This window comes from Mauremys mutica, chromosome 1 (assembly GCF_020497125.1).
Source record: "Mauremys mutica isolate MM-2020 ecotype Southern chromosome 1, ASM2049712v1, whole genome shotgun sequence".
Classification (NCBI taxonomy): Eukaryota; Metazoa; Chordata; order Testudines; family Geoemydidae; genus Mauremys; species Mauremys mutica.
In genome coordinates, this window is record NC_059072.1 from 366,982,823 (window position 1) to 367,003,511 (window position 20,689).

Here is a 20,689-nt window from a genome sequence, read left to right on the forward strand (position 1 = left end):
GGAATTGGCATTAGTAGGTTCAATTGTTCATAATTCATTTATCTGAATAATGAAAATGTCATTTTTCAGTGTGTGAAGGGCGACCAATCTGCTTTACCCATGAGAACAGCCTCCAGTTGTGCATGTAGTGCCCCATAGTAACATTGTCTCTCTCTGTCAAGGCATTTGTACTGCGACCATCACCCTAGACTCTGGGCACATAAAGGAAGTCAGGGGAACGTACGGTATGTGCAGGAGACACCGTTCTACCTCAGAGTTGGACACTTTCTCCCCTACTCCATGTCAGATTCCAACACAACTAACTTCATCAACCCCTCCACCTTCATCCTTCTGGGCATTCCTGGCCTGGAGGCGGCCTATGTCTGGATCTCCATCCCCTTCTGTGCAATGTACATCATAGCCGTCTTGGGGAACTTCACCATCCTGTTCACTGTGAAGAGAGAGCCAAGCCTCCACGAGCCAATGTACTATTTCCTCTGCATGCTGGCCATCACCGACCTGGTCCTGTGCACATCCATCCTGCCCAAAATGCTGAGCATCTTCTGGTTCAATTCCAGGGAGATCGATTTTAGTGCCTGCCTCACCCAGATGTACTTCATTCACTGCTTCTCAGTGATGGGGTCTGGGATCCTCGTGGCCATGGCTTTGGATCGGTATGTGGCCATCTGTGATCCCCTCAGACATTCCACCATCCTGACAAACCCGGTGGTGGCCAAGATCGGCCTGGCTGTGGTGCTGCGCGGTGGCATGCTCGTACTGCCCCATCTATTCCTGGCGAGGCAGTGGCCATATTGTAGAACCAACATCATCCCCCACTCATACTGTGAGCACATCGCCGTGGTGAAACTGTCCTGTGCCGACATCCGTGTCAGTAGTTACTACAGCCTCTCTGTGGCATTCTTGGTGACTGGTCTGGATGTGTTTTTTATCACCGTGTCCTACACCCAGATCCTCAGGGCCATCTTCAGCCTCCCCACAAAGGATGCCCGGCTCAAGACTTTTCAGACCTGTGTCTCCCACCTCTGTGTCATTTTAGTGTCTTACATCCCACCTCTGTTCTCCTTCCTCACGCACCGATATGGCCACAATGTGCCCCAACATTTACATATTCTTATTGCCAACATGTATCTTTTGGGGCCCCCCATGCTGAACCCCGTCATCTATGGGGTGAGTACCAAACAGATCCGGGAGAGGCTGCTCCGGCTCTTTACTCATAAAAGAACCTAAAGTTTTCTCCTGTTGCTTTGGCTCTCAGACCACGCTCTGAGCAGAGATCACTGGGGACATGGTGCTGGGCCTTCTTCCTGAATCACTTGCTGGATGGTCAGAGAGACTTAAACCCTTTCCTGATATTACTGTGCTATGTCAGCATGACAGACTGGGGAATCAGTTCATGTACCATTCACTGGGTTGCCTCCTTCCTAATTGCTGGTAACTGGACCCCTGAAACCCCCCCCCCTTGCCCCACCTCTTCTCCCAAGGCTCTGCCCCTGCTCTGCTTCTTCGCCCCAAGGCCGCACAGCTGTCACTTGCTCCTCTATTCCCCTCCCCCTGACACTTGCTGGATCATTTCCAACTCCCTCCCTCCACCCCCAGTGGCAAGCAAGCCCCATTTCAGAATCTGGTGGTAATGGCAACTTTAATCATGATTCCAGGGGCTACTCAGAAAATTCTACTTTTTTGGCAGATAACTTAGCAGTTGCTGACAGGAGAACTGTATCTAATTCCTGTATAAAGAAAGAAAATTAAATAAATATTAGACCCACTCAGCACTTAGCAGCACCTTGGACTTCTATGCAGGAGAGCTGGAGACTGTGTTTCTCTTCAACAATAACCTGGCCGGGTGCCTTCATACCTTACTAGAGTCTGTGGTCATTGGGGGTTCTCTCGGGGTTTGCTGTGTCAGCTATCTGTGCAGAGCCGGGGCAGCACACAGAGGGAACACGCATGCAGCCGACTGATATCAACACTGAACAGAGCAGAGCACCACACTGGTAGCATCTGATGACAACCTCCTCATTCTGTTCCCTCTTCTGGGGAAATTCCATTCATTCCATGCCCAACCCTCTGCAGAGATGCTGGAGAAAAGTGGTTTCTATCTAGAATGCAGTTACTCCCTTCTTCTGTCCCAGCGAGATCTTGTTAATGGCTGATAGTCTTTAATGACCAGCTTATTTATAGACAGATGGCTCCACCCCAGCCTCCTTCCCTTGGGCAAAAGGAGTGTGAGCGAAGAGCACAGTAAAAGCCCAAAGACATAAGATGGTTCATACAAACAAACATGAGTGAATAGCTTCCATCCCAGCCCCAGAGCAGAGGGAGCCCAACTAGGCAGAGGCAACATTTAGGGAGGTCAGAGGCCTTTAGCCCACTTTGATTTCATACCTGCAGTCTGCTCACGGTGCACACCGAAGCCCGAGATGGAGCTGTCACTTGCAACACTGCTTGAGTGTGATATGTCATGAGTTCCATGCTGCTTCCAGCTTCCACCCTTGGGACAGGGAATTTGTTAATAAACAGAGGCTGGGTGATTAAGATAACAAAAGGCGTGTCATTAAATTAAATTAAGGCTTGTTAGATGATCCTGAAAGCATTGCCAGGTAGTCCCATTAAAAGAAAGGACTCAAAGGGTAGGAATAAATGGTGAGAATGATTCTGAAGAGCTATAAAGGGGGGGACTGGGCAACACAATGATCGATGTAATTCTGTGGATCTAATTTACCTCTATTTCAGTAAGGCATTTGACACGCTTCCACGTGGGGAATTATTAGCTACATTGGAAAAGATGGGGATCAATATGAAAATTGAAAGGTGGATAAGGAACTGGTTAAAGGGGAGACTACAACGGGTCGTACTGAAAGGTGAACTGTCAGGCTGGAGGGAGGTTACTAGTGGAGTTCCTCAGGGATCAGTTTTGGGACCAATCTTATTTATCCTTTTTATTACTGACCTTGGCACAAAAAGCGGGAATGTGCTAATAAAGTTTGCGGATGACACAAAGCTGGGAGGTATTGCTAACACAGAGCAGGACCGGAATATCATACTGGAAGATCTGGATGACCTTGTAAACTGGAGTAATAGTAATAGGATGAAATTTAACAGTGAAAAGTGCAAGGTCATGCATTTAGGGATTAACAACAAGAATTTTAGTTATAATTTGGGGACATATCAGTTGGAAGTAACAGAGGAGGAGAAGGACCTCGGAGTATTGGTTGATCATAGGATGACTATGAGCTGCCAATGTGATATAGCTGTTAAAAAAGCTAATGCAGTTTTAGGACGCATGCCTTAAAATCCGCTACCTCCACTGCTAGTATCTATTTTTCCATTGTTGATCCACTATCCTCTCCAAATCCTTTATATGTTGCAGGAGATCAGCTTCCTGTTTTACCCAGTATGACATCCCCACACACAAACCTGGTAGTAGCATTCCCCTTTTCTGATATTCCTTTCCCTAGGGATCTCCAAAAAGCTCCCCCATCTCCTTCCCAATCTCATCCCAGGTTGACCCCACACCTGATAAGGGCCCTGATGTTCTTTATCCATTTATTTAAAAATTCCATTTAGGTGGCTTCACAGAACACACAATGACCATCACGAGAGCCCTCATGGGCTGTTGCGGAGGAGGACTTACCTGGCTGCTACTCACCCATCCAACATGATGCATACGAATCACGGCACCAAGGTGTTACAAGGCTTTCCCTTCACCCTCTCCTCTGGTTCTTGTCACGCAGACAGAAAGCAGAAGACCAGAGGTCCAAAGTGCAGGCAATACAATATTTAATGGGGTTAGTTTCCCACAAGCATGTGTACCATACTTCTGATGATGCAGAGCCTTGTTTCCTAGTGTTCTGATTCCCCACTCCTCAGAAATGCATGCTGTCAAGGTGTCATCCCCACTCTGAACTTTGGGGTACAGAGGTGGTGACCTGCATGAATAACCCCTAAGCTTATTAACCAGCTTAGATCTAGTAGCTGCCACCACCAAATAGTTTAAACAAACATTTATGGGAGAGTCATTTGGAAACTCTGTTTTCCCCCCAAATATTTCCCATCTTTATCCCCCTTTTCCTGGTAGGATTGAGACTGATTCACCTCCAACCAATCCCTGGTGAGCCCAGATCCAAGAAACCCTTGGATCTTAAAACAAGGAAAAATCAATCAGGTTCTTAACAGAGAACTTTTAATTAAAGAAAAAGAGTGAAATGAATACCTCTGTGAGATTAGCATGCAAGCTACTCTCACAGACAACAGATTCAAAACACAGAAGATGTCCCTCTGGGCGAAAAACTTAAAGTTACACAAAAGAAACCCAATTTGATTCTCCCTCTTATGCAAAAATGAAGTCACAAAACAAAAAAAATCTAATACATTCATTCTCTAAACACTTACTACTTTTAAGAAATGTTTGATGGCTGATTCCTGGATCCTTCACTCCGGCACAAACTTTTTTGAACGACAAAAGACTGATTTCCCTCCTCCCTCTTTGAAAACATCTTGTCCCCCCCATTGGCTCCTCTGGTCAGGTGTCAGCTAGGCTAGGTGAACTTCTTAACCCTTTACAGGTAAAAGAGGCATTAACCCTTAACTGTCTGCTTATGGCACACCTTACACGTGATGGTCATGTTCTGGTTTGGGGGGTCATGGGTCTGGGGTCTTCATCCCACCACTTTTGTACCCCATGGGAGGAGAAAGGAGTGAGGTTGTGCTACGAACAGGGGTAGGCATTACTTTGGCCTTTTATGTTGTATACCTTTCCCCCAATACCCTGTTGCCCCTCCCAACTGGTTGCTTGAACTTGCCTTGAGACAGGGGTTAAAGCAATCTTTAAAGTGTGCGCTCCACTAACAATTTAAGTGCACTTACGAGTTCCCACTCTGGCTAGTCAGAATCAAAATACTCAGTATCTTTGTCCTTTGTTTACACATATTAATAACAATGTATGTATATCAAAAAGTCAAACAGGCAAGCAAAAGTCAAAATACTATTGCAGGAGAAAATACAACCCTGAATGGTATATTGGCAGTAGCACACCTCAAAACTCAGTCAGAATTTCTTCCCAGATCCTCTTGCATTGCATGAGAGTTTGAACTCCTTGAGGCTCATAGAATCACAGAATCTCAGGGTTGGAAGGGACCTCAGGAGGTCATCTAGTCCAACCCCCTGCTCAAAGCAGGACCAATCCCAACTAAGTCATCCCAGCCAGGGCTTTGTCAAGCCTGACCTTAAAAACCTCTAAGCATGGTGATTTCACCACTTCCCTAGGTAACCCATTCCAGTGCTTCACCACCCTCCTAGTGAAATAGTGTCTCCTAATATCCAGTCTAGTCCTCCCACACTGCAACTTGAGACAATTCCTCCTTGTTCTGTCATCTGCCAAAACTTGAAAAAGCCATGAGCCGAGCTCCATCCTCTTTGGAACCCCCCATAAAGTAGTTGAAGGCTGCTATCAAATCCCCCCTTATTCTTCTCTTCTGCAGACTAAATAGGCCCAGTTCCCTCAGCCTCGACTGGTAAGTCATGTGCCTCAGTCCCCTAGTCATTTTCATTTCCCTACGCTGGACTCTCTCCAAATTGTCCACATCCCTTCTGTAGTGGGGGGCCCAAAACTGGACACAATACTCCAGATATGTCCTCACCAATGCCGAATAGAGGGGAATAATCACTTCCCTCGATCTGCTGCCAATGATTGTGGAAATGCAGCCCAATATGCCGTTAGCCTTGTTAGCTATAAGGGCACACTGCTGACTCATATCTAGCTTCTTGTGCACTGTAATCCCCAGGTCCTTTTCTGCAGAACTGCCGCTTAGCAAGTCTCTCCCTAGTCTGTAGCCGTGCATGGGATTCTTCTTTCCTAAGTGCAGGACTCTGCACTTGTCCATGTTGAACCTCATCAGATTTCTTTTGGCCCAATCCTCCAATTTGTCTAACTCACACTGGACCCTATCCCTACCCTCCATCATATCTACCTTTTCCCCAGCTTCATGTCATATGAGAACTTGCTGAGGGTGCAATGCATCCCATCATGCAGATCATTAATGAGGATGTTGAAAAAAGAACGGCACCAGGACAGACCCTTGGGGCACTCTGCTTGATTCCGATTAAGCATTGAGCTGTTGATCACTACCTGTATAGCCCAATGATGTAGCCAGTTGTATATCCACTTTATACTCCATTTATCCAATCCAATCCATACTTTGTAGCTTGCTGGCATGAATACTTTGTCAAGTATCAGAGGGGTAGCTGTGTTAGTCTGGTTCTGTAGAAGCAACAAAGAATCCTGTGGCACCTTATAGACTAACAGATGTTTTTGCAGCATGAGCTTTCGTGGGTGAATACCCACTTCTTCGGATGCAAGTGACTTGCATCCGAAGAAGTGGGTATTCACCCACGAAAGCTCATGCTGCAAAAACATCTGTTAGTCTATAAGGTGCCACAGGATTCTTTGTTGCTTCTATGAATACTTTGGGAGACTGTATCAAAAGCTTTGCTAAAGTCAAGATATATCACATACATCACTTTCCCCATATCCACAGTGCTAGTTATCTCATCAGAGAAGGCAATCATTTTGGTCAGGCGTGACTCGCCTTGTCCACTTCTGTGAATATGAAGTATGGGTAACAAAGCACCAGTCTTAAGAAGGCCCCAGAGAACTATTAAGATGTTACTGGCTGTTATAGATGACTGTGTTATTGGTTCTATGTAGTGTTTTAATGAGTATTGTCATGTATAGTGTATAGAAGTGGACATGGGATGTTAAATATGTTAAATCTTCTTTTATTAGTTGTTTATAGGTTCTTTTATATAATATGATGGAGGTAAATGGTGTTAATATGGGGTCTGGTGTGAACATTGTGGCTGTGGGAGAATTTTAGCCGGGGGGATGGAAAGGGACTGTTAGCCCCTCACTAAAAGTAAGAGAGGATTTTTGATTGGCCGACTTTTAATAACAAAAGGAAGGGGAAGGGTCCACGGGAAAACAGGCCTCTGAGACTGAGAGGCCCCTGGGATAATGGGGAGAGGCCAAAGCTCCCGGTCAGCTGGATTGACAGGGCAGGCAGGCCAAATAGGAAGTCATGAGGCCAAGGGGTTCTATACTCCATATCAGCTGGGGCTACCTGGGCCAGAGAGTGGCCGAGCTAAGGGGGGAGCAGGGGCCCAGGATGATCTGGGAGCAGAGCTGCAGCCAGAGCCAGAGGGGTCAGAGAAGCATCCCAGGGAGCAGGTCAGTGCTGGGAGCAGAGCCACAGCAGCTGGAGCCAAAGCAGCAGCCCAGAGAGCTGAGCTGGGAGCAGAGCTGCACCAGCCCTAACCAGAGGGGCCAGAGAAGCAGCCCAGGGAGCTGGAGGAAGAGCAGCAGCAGTGCTGGGGCTGGAGCTGGGTCTGGAGATAGAGCAGGGGGTTGGACTAGATACCTCCTGAGGTCCCTTCCAACCCTGAGATTCTATGATTCTATGAGAGCTGGGACTGGAGCAGTCTGGTGTAAGGTGAAGTGAGAATCATAGAATCTCAGGGTTGGAAGGGACCTCAGGAGGCATGTAGTCCGACCCCCTGCTCAAAGCAGGACCACTTCCCAGCTAAATCATCCCAGCCAGGGCACAGTACTCAGATGAGGCCTCACCAATGTTGAATAGAGGGGAATGATCACGTCCCTCGATCTGCTGTTAATGCCAGTTGGAGAAAGCAAGGGGGGACCCTGAGCAGGGGTCCCAGCACAGGGAGATGCTCCCAGCCAAGAGGCCTTAAGGCCAGATTTAGCTGTCTGTCTGCTGAAAATGTTTCTATCTCCCCTCAGCGATCTTTCTCTAGATCTGTCTGTCTACTATCTACCCATCCAACTTGGGCATTTACAGGGTATCAGGCCATGAGGCCTCCTAGGCATCATACCTAGTTTTTTTTACTAATCAACTATAATTTTTAATATGTACAAATGTACAGAGCAGCCAATTCCTCTCTGACTCAGCACAGAGCCCAAGAGTTCTCATCTCCCTTTGGGAAGGTCCCTTAATTACTATTTACTTCTAAAGCTGGATAAATAGCACAGAATTGCAGACAGGCTTTTCTCTAGCCTGTTTACATTAAGATGCCACTTCTCCGCTAGAGGCTGGGTGAACCCCACTGGGATTTCACAAAGCTATATTATGAAAGGTGCATATCCCTGGTCAGCTCTCAGAGTGGGATGTTGCTGTACATGCTGGGGTGAGAGAGGTGTGGAACACGGCTACCTGAAGGGGATTCCCAGGGAAGACACTTCCATCTCAGAAATCACAGGTACCCATCTCTTGCTGTGGAGCTCACCTGCTCGACAAACTCAGTGCAACATGGGAGTGATGGGCTAGAGAATAGGTTTGTGGTCCTTTCCACTCTGCATAGCCATGAAGCGTCCCAGGACTTATTCTACTGGTGATGAGTTTGCTCTAGTATCATGGACCAAAATGTAACACTTTTCTGTGTATCCCCATCTGCGGCTGATGACCCATAGGCCAAATATGGATTATTTTAACAATTTTCTTTTATCAGTGTTATATGTTCAGACTTTCAACATAATTGAATGTTCCCTTGTTTGTGTGTTGTGAGACACGGTAAATATTAATATCTGATCTAGTTACTTTATCGATAGGTTCATAGGGTTCAGTGTCAGAAGGGACCATTTGATCATCCAGTCTGACCTCCCGTATAACACAAGCCATTAAATGTCAGTCAGTTACCCTGTATTGAGCTCCATAACCTGTGTGTGACTAAGACCTAGTTTTAGGATTAGGATTTTACACTAGGATTTTACATCACAGAATCATAGATCCACAGGATGAGAAGGGACCAAAAGTATCCTCTATTCTAACTCCCTGTCAAAATGCAGATTGATTGTGTCTAAAACGTCCCAAACAATGACTATCCAGCCTTCTTTGGAAAACCTCCAGTAAAGGAACTTCCATGAACTGCCTAGGTGACTGTTCCTGTGTCCTACTGTTCTAACAGTTAGGAAGTTTTTTTTCTGAGATTTCATCTAAATTTGCTGTGCTCTAGTTTGAACCCATTGCCTCTTCTCCTGCCCTCTGTGGCAAGATAGGGCAACTTTCCTCCAGTTTTTTATGGCAGCTTTGCAAGGATCTGAAGACCGATATCATGTTCCCCCTTAAATTTGTCTTTTTCAAACTAAACATGCCTGGTTCCTTCAGCCTTTGCTCATATGGCTTGTATTTCCTCCCTTTGATCATCTTTGTCACTGGCCTCTGGATCCTCTCCAGGTAATCTACATCCTTTCTATACAGCAGTGACCAACACTGGACTCACTGCTCTAACTAAGGCCTAAGCAGCGCGGAAGAAAGCGGTAACATATCCTACTGTGACTTGCACGTTATGCCTCTGCTAATACTACCTAGCATTGCATTTGCCTTTTTTTGAAGCAGCAGAAAAAATCCAACCTCTGAGAGATGTAGTTATATGAACCTATGTGGTAAAGCAGAACAACTTTTCTCCATGTCTTCTATGGCACCCTTTCAAGAAGCTGAAGTCTTCTCTCATGTCCCCTCTTCATCTCCTTTTTCCAAATTAAACATACCCCATTCCTTCAGTCTTTGCTCTTATGGCTTGTATTGATTTCCTAGATAATTTTTGTCTCTTGCATCTGGATCCTTTCCAGTTTCTCTACATCCTTCCTCTAGATGGGTGGCCCAAAGTGGACACAGTACTCCAGCTGAGGCCTAACCAGCACCCAGTAGTGGAATATTATCCCCTCGGGTGTCTTGAATGCTATGTCTCTGTTAATGCAACCCTCCACCACACCCCTGAGAAATGTAGCCATACCAATCTAACCGTGGTGTAGAAAGCATGATGTCAACAGGAGAATTCTTTCATTGACCTAGATACCACCTCTCAGGGGGGTGAATTACTCATGCTGAAGGGAGAACCCCAGAGTCCGTGTAAGTAGTGTGTACGCTGAATTGCTAAGGCTGCCCCTCTGTAGCATTATGAGTGTAGACAAGCCCACAAGCAGATCTTCCATAAAAGCATCCAGTCTGCATCTGCAGACACGGGGAGTTGGAGAATCCACCACTTCCCTTCCCAATTTGTTCCAATGGTTAATCACCCTAAGTGCTAAAAAATGGGTCCCTATTTCCACCTGGAATTTGTTTGGGTTCAGCTTCCATCCATTAGGTCTTACTCTGCCTTTCTCAACTAGATCACACAGCCTCTTATAACTCCATGGCAGTCTCCTCAGCCTGATCGCCTTTTGGTAAGATAAATAAATGAAGCTCTCAAAATCTCTCACTGTCTGACATTTTCTCCAACCCCCAATCATTTTTGTGGCTCTTTTCTGCAACCTCTCCAGTTTTCAAGATCCTTTTTGAAATGTCCAGATAATTTTCCTCAGTTTTGGGGAATTAACCCTTTTGTAGCACTAAATGTCTATAGATATCACTGGTTGGGAACCGTTCTGGAATTGTCAGTGTGAATGTAATCAGTTCCACTCTTTATTTTTCTCTCCTTATCATATGCCCCCTTCTTTGTCTCTTCTTTAAACTCAACAGTCACAGACGTTTCAGTCTGTCTGCATATGGCAACCTCCTTCATTCTCACAGCCTGTCTCAGAAACCCCCTTTAAAATGCTGTATCTTTTAGAGAGACTGGGTGACCAAAACTGAGCTCATATCCAGAGTAGGTTATTCTCCATCCCATTCCTTAGGCATCTGAATGGGCAGGTGTTCCCAGGGGGTGGCTATTAGCAATGTCCAGGCCTTTCCTCTCAGGTCTGTTCTAGCTGGAATGTTTTCCCCTGGCACATATCTAGGAAAGGGTTTTTTTTGTTTGTTTTTTTTTTGCATTCTCAGATTTTGAGCAAGAAGGTGAAGGGGAACTCCACACAGAATGGACTTCCTAGCTGGCTTTCATTTCATTAAGGAACAATGATGGATAACCAGTATACATGCTTGTGTTTCCTGCTGGTGCCTCTTAAGGTTTCCCACACCGTGATGTATAGGAATTATAGAAACGTGGTGCAGCATGAAATATGGAATTGGCATTAGTAGGGTCAGTTATTCATAATTCATTTCTATGAATAATGAAAATGTCATTTTTCAGTGTGTGAAGAGCGACCAATCTGCTTCACCCATGAGAACAGCCTCCACTAGTGCATGTAGTGTCTCATACTAACATTGCTTTTCCATCTAGGCTTTTGTACTCCTACCATCACCGTACACCATGGAAACATACAGGAAGTCAGTGGGAACAAACGGTACATGAAGGAGACACCGTTCTGCCTCACATTTGGACACTTTCTCCCCTACTCCATGTCAGATTCCAACACAACTGAGTTCACCAACCCCTCCACCTTCATCCTGCTGGGCATTCCTGGCTTGGAGACAGCCCATGTCTGGATCTCCATTCCCTTCTGCGCCATGTACGCCATAGCCATCTTGGGGAATTTCACCATCCTGTTCATTGTGAAGATAGAGCCGAGCCTCCATGGGCCTATGTACTATTTTCTCTGCATGCTGGCTGTCACCGACCTGGTACTGTCCACATCCATCCTACCTAAAATGCTGAGCATTTTCTGGTTCAATTCCAGGGAGATCAAATTCAGTGCCTGCCTCACCCAGCTGTACTTCATTCACTGCTTCTCAGTGATGGAGTCTGGGATCTTTGTGGCCATGGCTTTTGATCGCTATGTGGCCATCTGTGATCCCCTGAGACATTCCACCACCCTGACAAACTCCATGGTGGTGAAGATTGGCTTGGCCTTGGTGCTGCGTGGCAGCATGCTCATACTACCTTTTCCCTTCCTGGCAAAGCAGTGGCCATATTGTAGAACCAACATCATCTCCCACTCGTACTGTGAGCACATGGCCGTGGTGAAGTTGGCCTGTGCCGATATTCGCATCAGTAGTTACTACAGCCTCTCTGTGGCATCCTGTTTGATCGGTCTGGATTTTTTTTTTATCGCTGTGTCCTATATCCAGATACTTAGAGCCATCTTCAGTCTCCCCAGAAGGGACGCCCGGCTAAAGACTTTTGGGACATGCGGCTCCCACCTCTGTGTCATTTTGGCCTTTTACATCCCCGTTCTCTTCTCCTTCCTCACACACCGGTTTGGCCAGAATGTGCCCCTGCATTTCCACATTCTCATTGCCAGCATGTACCTTCTTGTGCCCCCAATGCTACACCCCATTATCTATGGGATGAGGACTAAACAGATCCGGGGCAGGCTGCTCCGGCTATTTACTCATAAAGGGCCATAACGTTTTCTCCTGGTACTCTGGATCTCAGACTGAGCTCCATGCAGAGCTGGCTGGTGACATCGTACTGGCCCTCATCCCTGAATCACTGACTGGACAGTCAAAAGAGACATTAAATCCTTTCCTGGCCTGAGAAACTGGGAGACCCAATCTATATACAATTCACTGTCTTGCTTTCTTCCCAACAGCTGGCAACTGGACCCCTGGAAACATGCCCCTTGCCCCACCTCTTCTGCTAAGGCTCCGCCCCTGCCCAGCCTCGTCTCTCTGTAGTCCCACCCCTGTCACCTATTTCTCTTTTCCCCTCCCCCTGTCACTCCCTGGATCATTTCTGTTGGGATATCCTGTGTCTTCAGACACAACCAATGGATGCACAGGAAAACACGGAGACTGGAGTCTTTGGTAGGGCCAGGTTATTGTAGCAGCAGCTGCTCAGCTACACCCTGCAGAACTTCTCATTCACTTCTCCCACATCCCGAGGAGCGGGAGACAGGGACCACTGTGATCCTTTTGCATTTCCCCTTTATTGTAATCAGCAGCCCTCCCCCCTCCAAGTGGGCAGTTCTGGTCTTGATTTTGGCCCAATAATTGCCCTCTAATTTCCCTGCTATTTTTGCAGCCCCTGTTTATGCTTACCCCTGCCACGACCTTTGTTGCACTGTCAGGGGCTGTTTTACAACACTTGGTTCTTTGTCAGTGAACGCTGGTTGGCTTGTGCTTTCTGAAAGAACTCAAATGTGTAATTGTGAAATTATTAACTATGGTTTGTAACCTGTCCTTTAAATCGGCTTCTGTACCCAGTGACTGGAAGATAGCTAATGTAACGCCAATATTTAAAAAGGGCGCTAGAGGTGATCCCAGCAATTATGGACCGGTAAGTCTACCATCAGTACCGGACAAATTAGTTGAAACAATAGTAAAGAATAAAATTGTCAGACACTGTCATAGGTTTCACCCCCACTCTGAACCTTAGAGTATAGATGTGGGGACCTGCGTGAGGACCTCCTAAGCTTAATTGCCATCTTAGATCAATGGGCTGCCATGATCCAAATGTCTGAGTCATCTGGAAAACTCTGTCTTCCCCCCCAAAACCTTCCCCTCCCCGGGTAGCCTTGAGAGACTCCTCCACCAATTCACTGGTGAACACCAGTCCAAACCCCTTGGATCTTAACACAAGGAAGAATTACTCCTTCCCCCCTCATTTTTCCCCCCACCAATCCCTGGTGACTCCAGATCCAGTCCCCTTGGATCTAAAAAGAAGGAAAAATCAATCAGGTTCTTAAAAAGAAGGTTTTTAATTAAAGAAAAGAAAAGGAAAGGGAAAAAAAACCACTGGGAGACAGCATACAAGCTGATCTCACAGACAACAGATTCAAAACACAGAGGATTTTCCCCTGGGCAAAACTAGTACACAAAAGAATTCCCAGTTTGATTATTCCCCTAATGCCAACACAAGTTACAAAAAGAAAATAAACATAAACCTATTTATTTCCTTCCTTCTAACTCATTACTCTGATAAGAGGCTGATTCCTTGATCTTTTCCACTCCAGCCAAAACTGAAACTGACTCTAAACAAAGGAAACTTCCCTGCTTCCTTCTGAAACATCTTGTTCTCCCATTGGTTCCTCTAATCAGGTGTAACAAATTTATTTTAGCATGAGCTTTCATGAGCTACTACTCACTTCTTCGGATGCATAGACTGGAACACACAGACAGGAGATATTTATACATACAGAGAACATGAAAAGGTGGAAGTATGCATAACAACAGGAAAAGTCTAATCAATTGAGATGAGCTATCATCAGCAAGAGGAAAAAAAACTTTTTGAAGTGATAATTAAGATGGCCCATAGAAGGTGTGAGGAGAACTTAACATAGGGAAATAGATTCAATTAGTGTAAAGGTTGGGTCATGAGCTGATGATAGCTTATCTCAATTGATTAGACTTTTCCTGTTGTTATGCATACTTCCACCTTTTCATGTTCTCTGTATGTATAAATATCTCCTGTCTGTATGTTCCATTCTATGCATCTGAAGAAGTGAGCTATAGCTCACGAAAGCTCATGCTAAAATAAATTTGTTAGTCTTTAAGGTGCCACAAGTACTCCTGTTCTTTTTACATAGAAGAACGTAAATTGTTGGGCAAAAGTCAACATGGTTTCTGTAAAGGGAAATCATGCCTTACTAATCTATAAGAGTTCTTTGAAGGGGTCAACAAACATGTGGACAAGGGGTATCCAGTGGACATAGTGTACTTAGATTCCAGAAAGCCTTTGACAGGGTCCTTCACCAAAGGCTTTTATGTAAATTAAGTTGTCATGTGATAAGAGGGAAGATGCTTTCATGGATTGAGAACTGATTAAAAAACTGGGAACAAAGGGTAGGAATAAATGGTAAATTCTCAGAATGGAGAGGGGTAACTAGTGGTGTTCCCCAAGGGTCAGTCCTTGGACCAATCCTATTCAATTTATTCATAAATGATCTGGAGAAAGGGGTAAAAGGTGAGGTGGCAAAGTTTGCAGATGATACTAAACTGCTCAAGATAGTTAAGACCAAAGCAGACTGTGAAGAACTTCAGAAAGGTCTCACAAAACTAAGTGATTGGGCAACAAAATGGTAAATGAAATTTAATGTGGATAAATGTAAAATAATGCACACTGGAAAAAATAACCCCAACTATACATACAATATGATGGGGGCTAAATTAGTTCTTACCACTCCAGAAAGAGATCTTGGAGTCATCGTGGATAGTTCTCTGAAGATGCTCACACAGTGTGCAGCGGCAGTCAGAAAAGCAAACAGGATGTTAGGAATCATTCAAAAAGGGATAGAGAATACGATGGAGAATATCGTATTGCCCTTATATAAATCCATGGTACGCCCACATCTTGAATACTGTGTACAGATGTGGTCTCCTCTTCTCAAAAAAGATATACCAGCACTAGAAAAGGTTCAGAGAAAGGCAAATAAAATGATTAGGGGTTTGGAGAGGGTCCCATATGAGGAAAGATTAGAGATGTTAGGACTCTTCAGCTTGGAAAAGAGGAGACTAAGAGGGGTTATGATAAATGTATTTAAAATCATGAGTGATGTGGAGAAAGTGAATAAGGAAAAGTTATTTACTTGTCCCCATAATATAAGAACTAGGGGCCAACAAATGAAATTAATGGGCAGCAGGTGTAAAACAAATAAAAGGAAGCTCTTCTTCACACAGTGCACAGTTAACCTGTGGAACTCCTTGCCTGTGGAAGTTGTGAAGGATAGGACTATAACAGGGTTTAATTGAGAACTAGACAAATTCATGGAGGTTAAGTCTATTAATGACTATTGGCCAGGATGGGTAAGGAATAGTGTCCCTAGCCTCTGTTTGTCAGAGGGTGGAGATGGATGGCAGGAGAGAGATCACTTGATCATTGCCTGTTAGGTTTACTCCCTCTGGGACACCTGGCATTGGCCACTGATGGTAGACAGGATACTGGGCTAGATGGACCTTTGGTCTGACCCAGTAGGGCCATTCTTATGTTCTTATGGGTTTTCCATGTGTATCATGGATTGTCTCTGCCATCACTTTATCTGAAGCTGAGACATAACTCCCCACAATTTGCACCTCCCTTCTCCCATTCCCAGCTTCAAGGGAGCCACTTCAGATTTTGGTATAGGTGGCAACTTTAACCGTGATTCCAGGGGGCATTTACTCTCTTGAAAATCGAATTTTTGGCATGTAATTTAGCAATTACTTATAATGCTCTTGTCATCTAATTTATATCTAAAGGAAATAAAATTAAATAAATATTCCACCCACTAAGCTCTAATACTAACATGTCATGACATCTTGTGGCTGGTCACTTGAGGGACACTGGTTAGGTTTAAAATTTTAATTTATCTTCTTACTTTGTTACTAACTCTACGGAGAGATAGAGTAAGACCCCGTCAGGACTCCTGTGTTCTACCTCAGCTCTGGAAACAGAGTGGGATCTAATGGGTTACAGTGAGGGACAGATAGACTATCCTATCTTCCGACAGTGGCCAATTCCAGGTGCTTCCGTGCAAATTAACGGAACATGGCAATCATCAAATGATTCATGCCCTGTCTCCCACTCCCAGCTTTTGGCAAATGGAGGCAAGGGACACTATTCCAGCCCATCCTGACTAATATCTATTGTTTCACCTCTCCTCCTGGAACTGATCTTGTTCTTTTTGGAACCATGTTATAGTTTTAGCTTTGATGATATCCTCTTGAAAACAGTTCCACAGGTTGACTATGAAGCAATACTTTCTTTTCTTTGTTTTAAATCTGCTGCCTATTAATTTGAATGGGTGACACTCAGTTCCTGTGTTATGTAAATGAGTAAATAAGATTTCCTTATTCAATTTTCCACACCAGTCATTATTTGTATAGACCTCTCTCATGTCTTCCCCTCCCCCCATAGTCCTCTCTTTTCCAAGCTGAAAAGTCCCAGTCTTATGAATCTCTCCTCATATAGCAGTCATTCCATACCCCTAATCATTGTCAGGGCATCATGTGTTGTGTCTGTGATAGGTAGTGAGGAAATGACTCTTTCATTTTCCTTTGCTTGATACCTTGGCTTGCTTTTCTCCTGTGGTATAGACGAGGGTACAGTCTTTTCCAGGACCTGGATGAATGTCTTATAGAAAAACACAAAATTGGATCTCAGACAACGCTAGTTCCACAGATATATTGCTGTGACACTCTATGCCCCAAAGCAAAACCCTGTCATCTCCATATTCTCCATTATTATATAATTAAAACAAATCTGGTCCAAAATTTGTCATGTGAGGTGCTAATGGAAAAATTATGGTTTGCTGGACTATTCAACTTGATGGCCCATTAGTGAACACAATTGCCCATGGAAGAAGCTTATCTCCATCTGATGGACTTTCCTGTGGATAGTCTAATAGATTTTAAATGATCTTTCTGCAGTTAATAAATCTTCTTTATATTTTTTACCTAAAACAGTGTTGTGACACTGTATGGAATCTGGTGGATACTTGAGGATATGATGAATATTAATATAGGAAAGTATCACAATGAGTTGTAGGACATATACCATGTGAGGTATCTGCAAAAATGTTATAATTTGCCAGATACGATCATCTTGTTCATGCATTTGTATCACCTTTGTATTATGAGCTATAGATACGTATGTCTGTATTTCAAACTTGTGCTGTGCTTCTGGGTGACACCCCAGTCAGTTTGGCATCAGCACTGCCTAGCCTGCGTGATGGCTCATTGAGGGCCATTGCCATAGAAATGACCTATTGAGAGAAGGCAGATACACCTTGTGACTCAGCAAGGCAGGCAGGGACCTGCCTATGGACAGAATTCTAAATCTATCCAGCCATGTTCTGGGCAGCTTGTGTTTGAAACAAAGGAAGCACAGGCCGCATGGCAAAGGACTATGAAAAGGCATCTGCAATTTCTCCATTTTCCCTCAATCCTGCTTCTTACTTCTGGAGGAACCTTGCTACAAACTGAAGCTCTGAAATGACGGAATGACCCATCCAAGCTGTGGATCTGTTCCAGAGGGACTTTCAAGCCAGCAAACTCACCAATACTGCTAGGAACCTGATATATGGACTTTGAAGTCTTTGTGTGTATGTGACTGTTTTACCGTTTAACAGATGCCTTCTTGTTCCTTCTTTTTTCTTTATAAGAAACCTTTAGTTTTAGCTATTAAGGATTGGCTGGCAGTGTGATATTTGGATAAGATCCAACCCTATACTGACCTGGTAACATGGCTGACCCTTTGGGGTCAGAAGATCATTTTGAATATGTGAGCAGAGTTTTTTTAAAAAGCTTCTCACTGTACTGGACCGAGGTGCTGATTGGGAAACAGAGACTGGAATGCAATAAGCGGACTGTGTGATTTCTTTTCTTGCTCCTTGATAAGCAGCGTGGGGGATCAGAAGCACAGTTTGTGACTGGCTGGGGAGCTTAACTTCAGTGTTACCCACCAGTCCTGGGAGGATCGGCTCTCCCTTTTGCAGCCTGGCCTGACCTTGGCATGTCCGTTGAGTGGCTGCTCCAGGCACACCGCGTCACAAGTGTGGTGTCTGAAGTGTAAAGGGAACTCTGCTCAGGGCTGGTGCATTGTCCTTACCGCATTGAGGATGAGGCACACTGGGTAAGAAACTTACACCGATCAGGCTTCGGACCACGGCTGGGAAGACACAGAAAGCAGCTATGAAAAAGCTGCTGGGAGAAGACACGCCTCTTATTCCAGAGAGCACAGATCACAACTCTCTAGGTCCTGGTTCTGGGGGTGGAAAAATGACCTTAGACTGAGATCCCTACTGAAGGGAACACGGAGGGGAAACGAAAATCAGTAATTAAACACATGTTAAGATTCAGGTAGGATTTGAAAGACACAAAGGGTTTTGAACAAAGGAAACTGTCCAAGCAAAAAGTGTGGTGTAATAAAAATACTTGGAAATGCCTACCTGTGCTAAAAGATTTGGTGGGGGTGTTAAATCTCATGCTAAAGATTTTGGTACTGAATTCTTCTCACTAACACTTGTAAACAGGCTCAAAGCTTGTCACAGCAGGAAATCTAATAAATCTGGTCTGCTGTGTGGAAGGGGAAACTGAGGCAGACCACCTCATGGCACTGATGAATACCTTTATTGCGTTATTAGAAAAACACAATGTTTACCAATGCTGCAGAAATACAAAGAGATATTTTCTAGTGAAAGAGAAGGTGCACTACCGGACTTTTGAGATCACTAGGCTGATCTACAAAGTGTTTAAAGCTACACAGAACTTTGCAACACCACCTGTGGGTAACACTACAATGCTTGCAACTCTTGGGAGTTGTATGTTCAAAACTTAAGGGGGCATTGGGCACACTGTGTCTGCATCAGTCAGTGACTAACACTCTGCAGTAAAGTAAGGGGGGAGGAGTGACATTCAGCATCTCAAAGCAACACCCATACGTACCACAGTGATATGATGATATGTTTTATGTATATCATGTAAGGTATCAATGGAATAGTTATGATTTGTTGAATATGGTCACCCTATTTGTGTGCATGTATTATTTTTGTACCTAAAGTATGAACATTGTCTCTGTACCGGTATTTCAAATGTGTTTGCTCCTGGGTAACACCCACAAGGTAGTTAACATGCAGTCTAGCCAGCACATTGCGGATGAACCATTCAAGGTCATGGGCACAGTAGGTGCTGTTTACCATCCTCCATAGCTACCAGTGGAATGGAAAGACATTCATGTTATCTCAGTGCATCATCCTGCTTCTTTCCAAATATAGCACAGAGAGTATTATTGAACATTTTTTGCCCTTTCTGCATCATTATTAACAGTTACCAATTTGACACTCTGCACCCCACATTCCCCATCGAAATATGCTTATATTATGATTATGATATAATTATGTTGCATTTTGTACAAAGTATGTCTTGTGAGGTACCATCCTGTTGGATTGTATGTATTGTTATCATTGTATGTGAAGTTATAAATGTGACATTGCACTCCATATGTTTTATAGAAATATGCTTACAAATGTGAACATGGTGTAACTGGAATATGCTTTATACAAAAGGTCTCTTGTATGGTGTCATTAGAAAGCCTGTAATCTACTAAGTGTCTTCATCCCATTCATTTGCATGTATTTGTTCTATGTCTGGAGTCAGGAGAATAAGATATAAACTTGTATCACTGATGTGAACATATTGAGTGGAAGTCATTAAGGGTGCTTCAGAATCGATGACCTGTGAATGGCTCTGTTTACTCGCAAGCCTTCCTGTGTACCTGAGAGCTGACCCAGGATCAATGGAGACTTGGTCCCCTCTGCCTGACTGCGGCTATGTCTACACTACAGACCTTACAGCGTCACAGCTGTACTGCTGCAGCTACGCCGCTGTAAGGTCTCCCGTATAGCCGCTCTATGCTCCCACCAGCCAGGACCGGCTCTAGGCACCTGCAAAACAAGCACGTGCTTGGGGCGGCGCAATTCTAGGGGCGGCACTTGCGCTCTCGGAGGTTTTTTTTTTTCTTTTGCTTGGGGCGGCAAAATACCTAGAGCCGTCCCTGCCACCGGCATAATTAAACCACCCTGCACAGGCATCTCCTGCTGACTTTGTGCTGTCCACAGTGGCCTTTTGTCAATCAGTGGGGTGATTTTTTCACACTCCTAATCGAAAAAAGTTTTACCAACAGAAGGGCTAATGTAGACAAAGCCTGACCTCAATGCTGGTTGCCTTTCTTACAAAACCCAACTGTTTGCATAGAAATATCTCAAAACTCTGCCTGAATCTCTTCCCAGACTCTGCTGCATTATGCGAGAGTTTCAATTCCTTGGGGGCTTTCAGTTGTTCCATCTCCTTTGTTCCCTCACCGCAGCCCTGTTATCTCTGCCCTCTCCTCTGGTCTCCTCGCGGCTACCCGGGCTTGTCCTGGGAACTCATCAGAAGGAGGCTCA

At 44.7% G+C, this 20,689-nt stretch overlaps 2 protein-coding genes across 2 annotated transcripts; both read left to right on the forward strand.

The window, feature by feature from the left end:
• The first annotated feature begins 279 nt into the window (after nt 1–279).
• Nucleotides 280–1,227, forward strand: LOC123350383 (olfactory receptor 52N2-like). The gene has a single exon (XM_044988940.1). It carries the CDS (start codon nt 280–282, stop codon nt 1,225–1,227), a length of 948 nt encoding a protein of 315 aa, XP_044844875.1.
• A 10,061-nt stretch (nt 1,228–11,288) lies between these two features.
• LOC123350390 (olfactory receptor 52E4-like) lies at nt 11,289–12,236 on the forward strand. The gene has a single exon (XM_044988953.1). The coding sequence runs from the start codon at nt 11,289–11,291 to the stop codon at nt 12,234–12,236; it is 948 nt and encodes a 315-aa protein (XP_044844888.1).
• Nucleotides 12,237–20,689: the final 8,453 nt, after the last annotated feature.

Excerpts from the sequence above, each read along its gene's own strand:
- LOC123350383 (XM_044988940.1), top strand. The coding sequence starts at position 280 with ATGTCAGATTCCAACACAACTAACTTCATCAACCCCTCCACCTTCATC.
- LOC123350390 (XM_044988953.1), top strand. The coding sequence starts at position 11,289 with ATGTCAGATTCCAACACAACTGAGTTCACCAACCCCTCCACCTTCATC.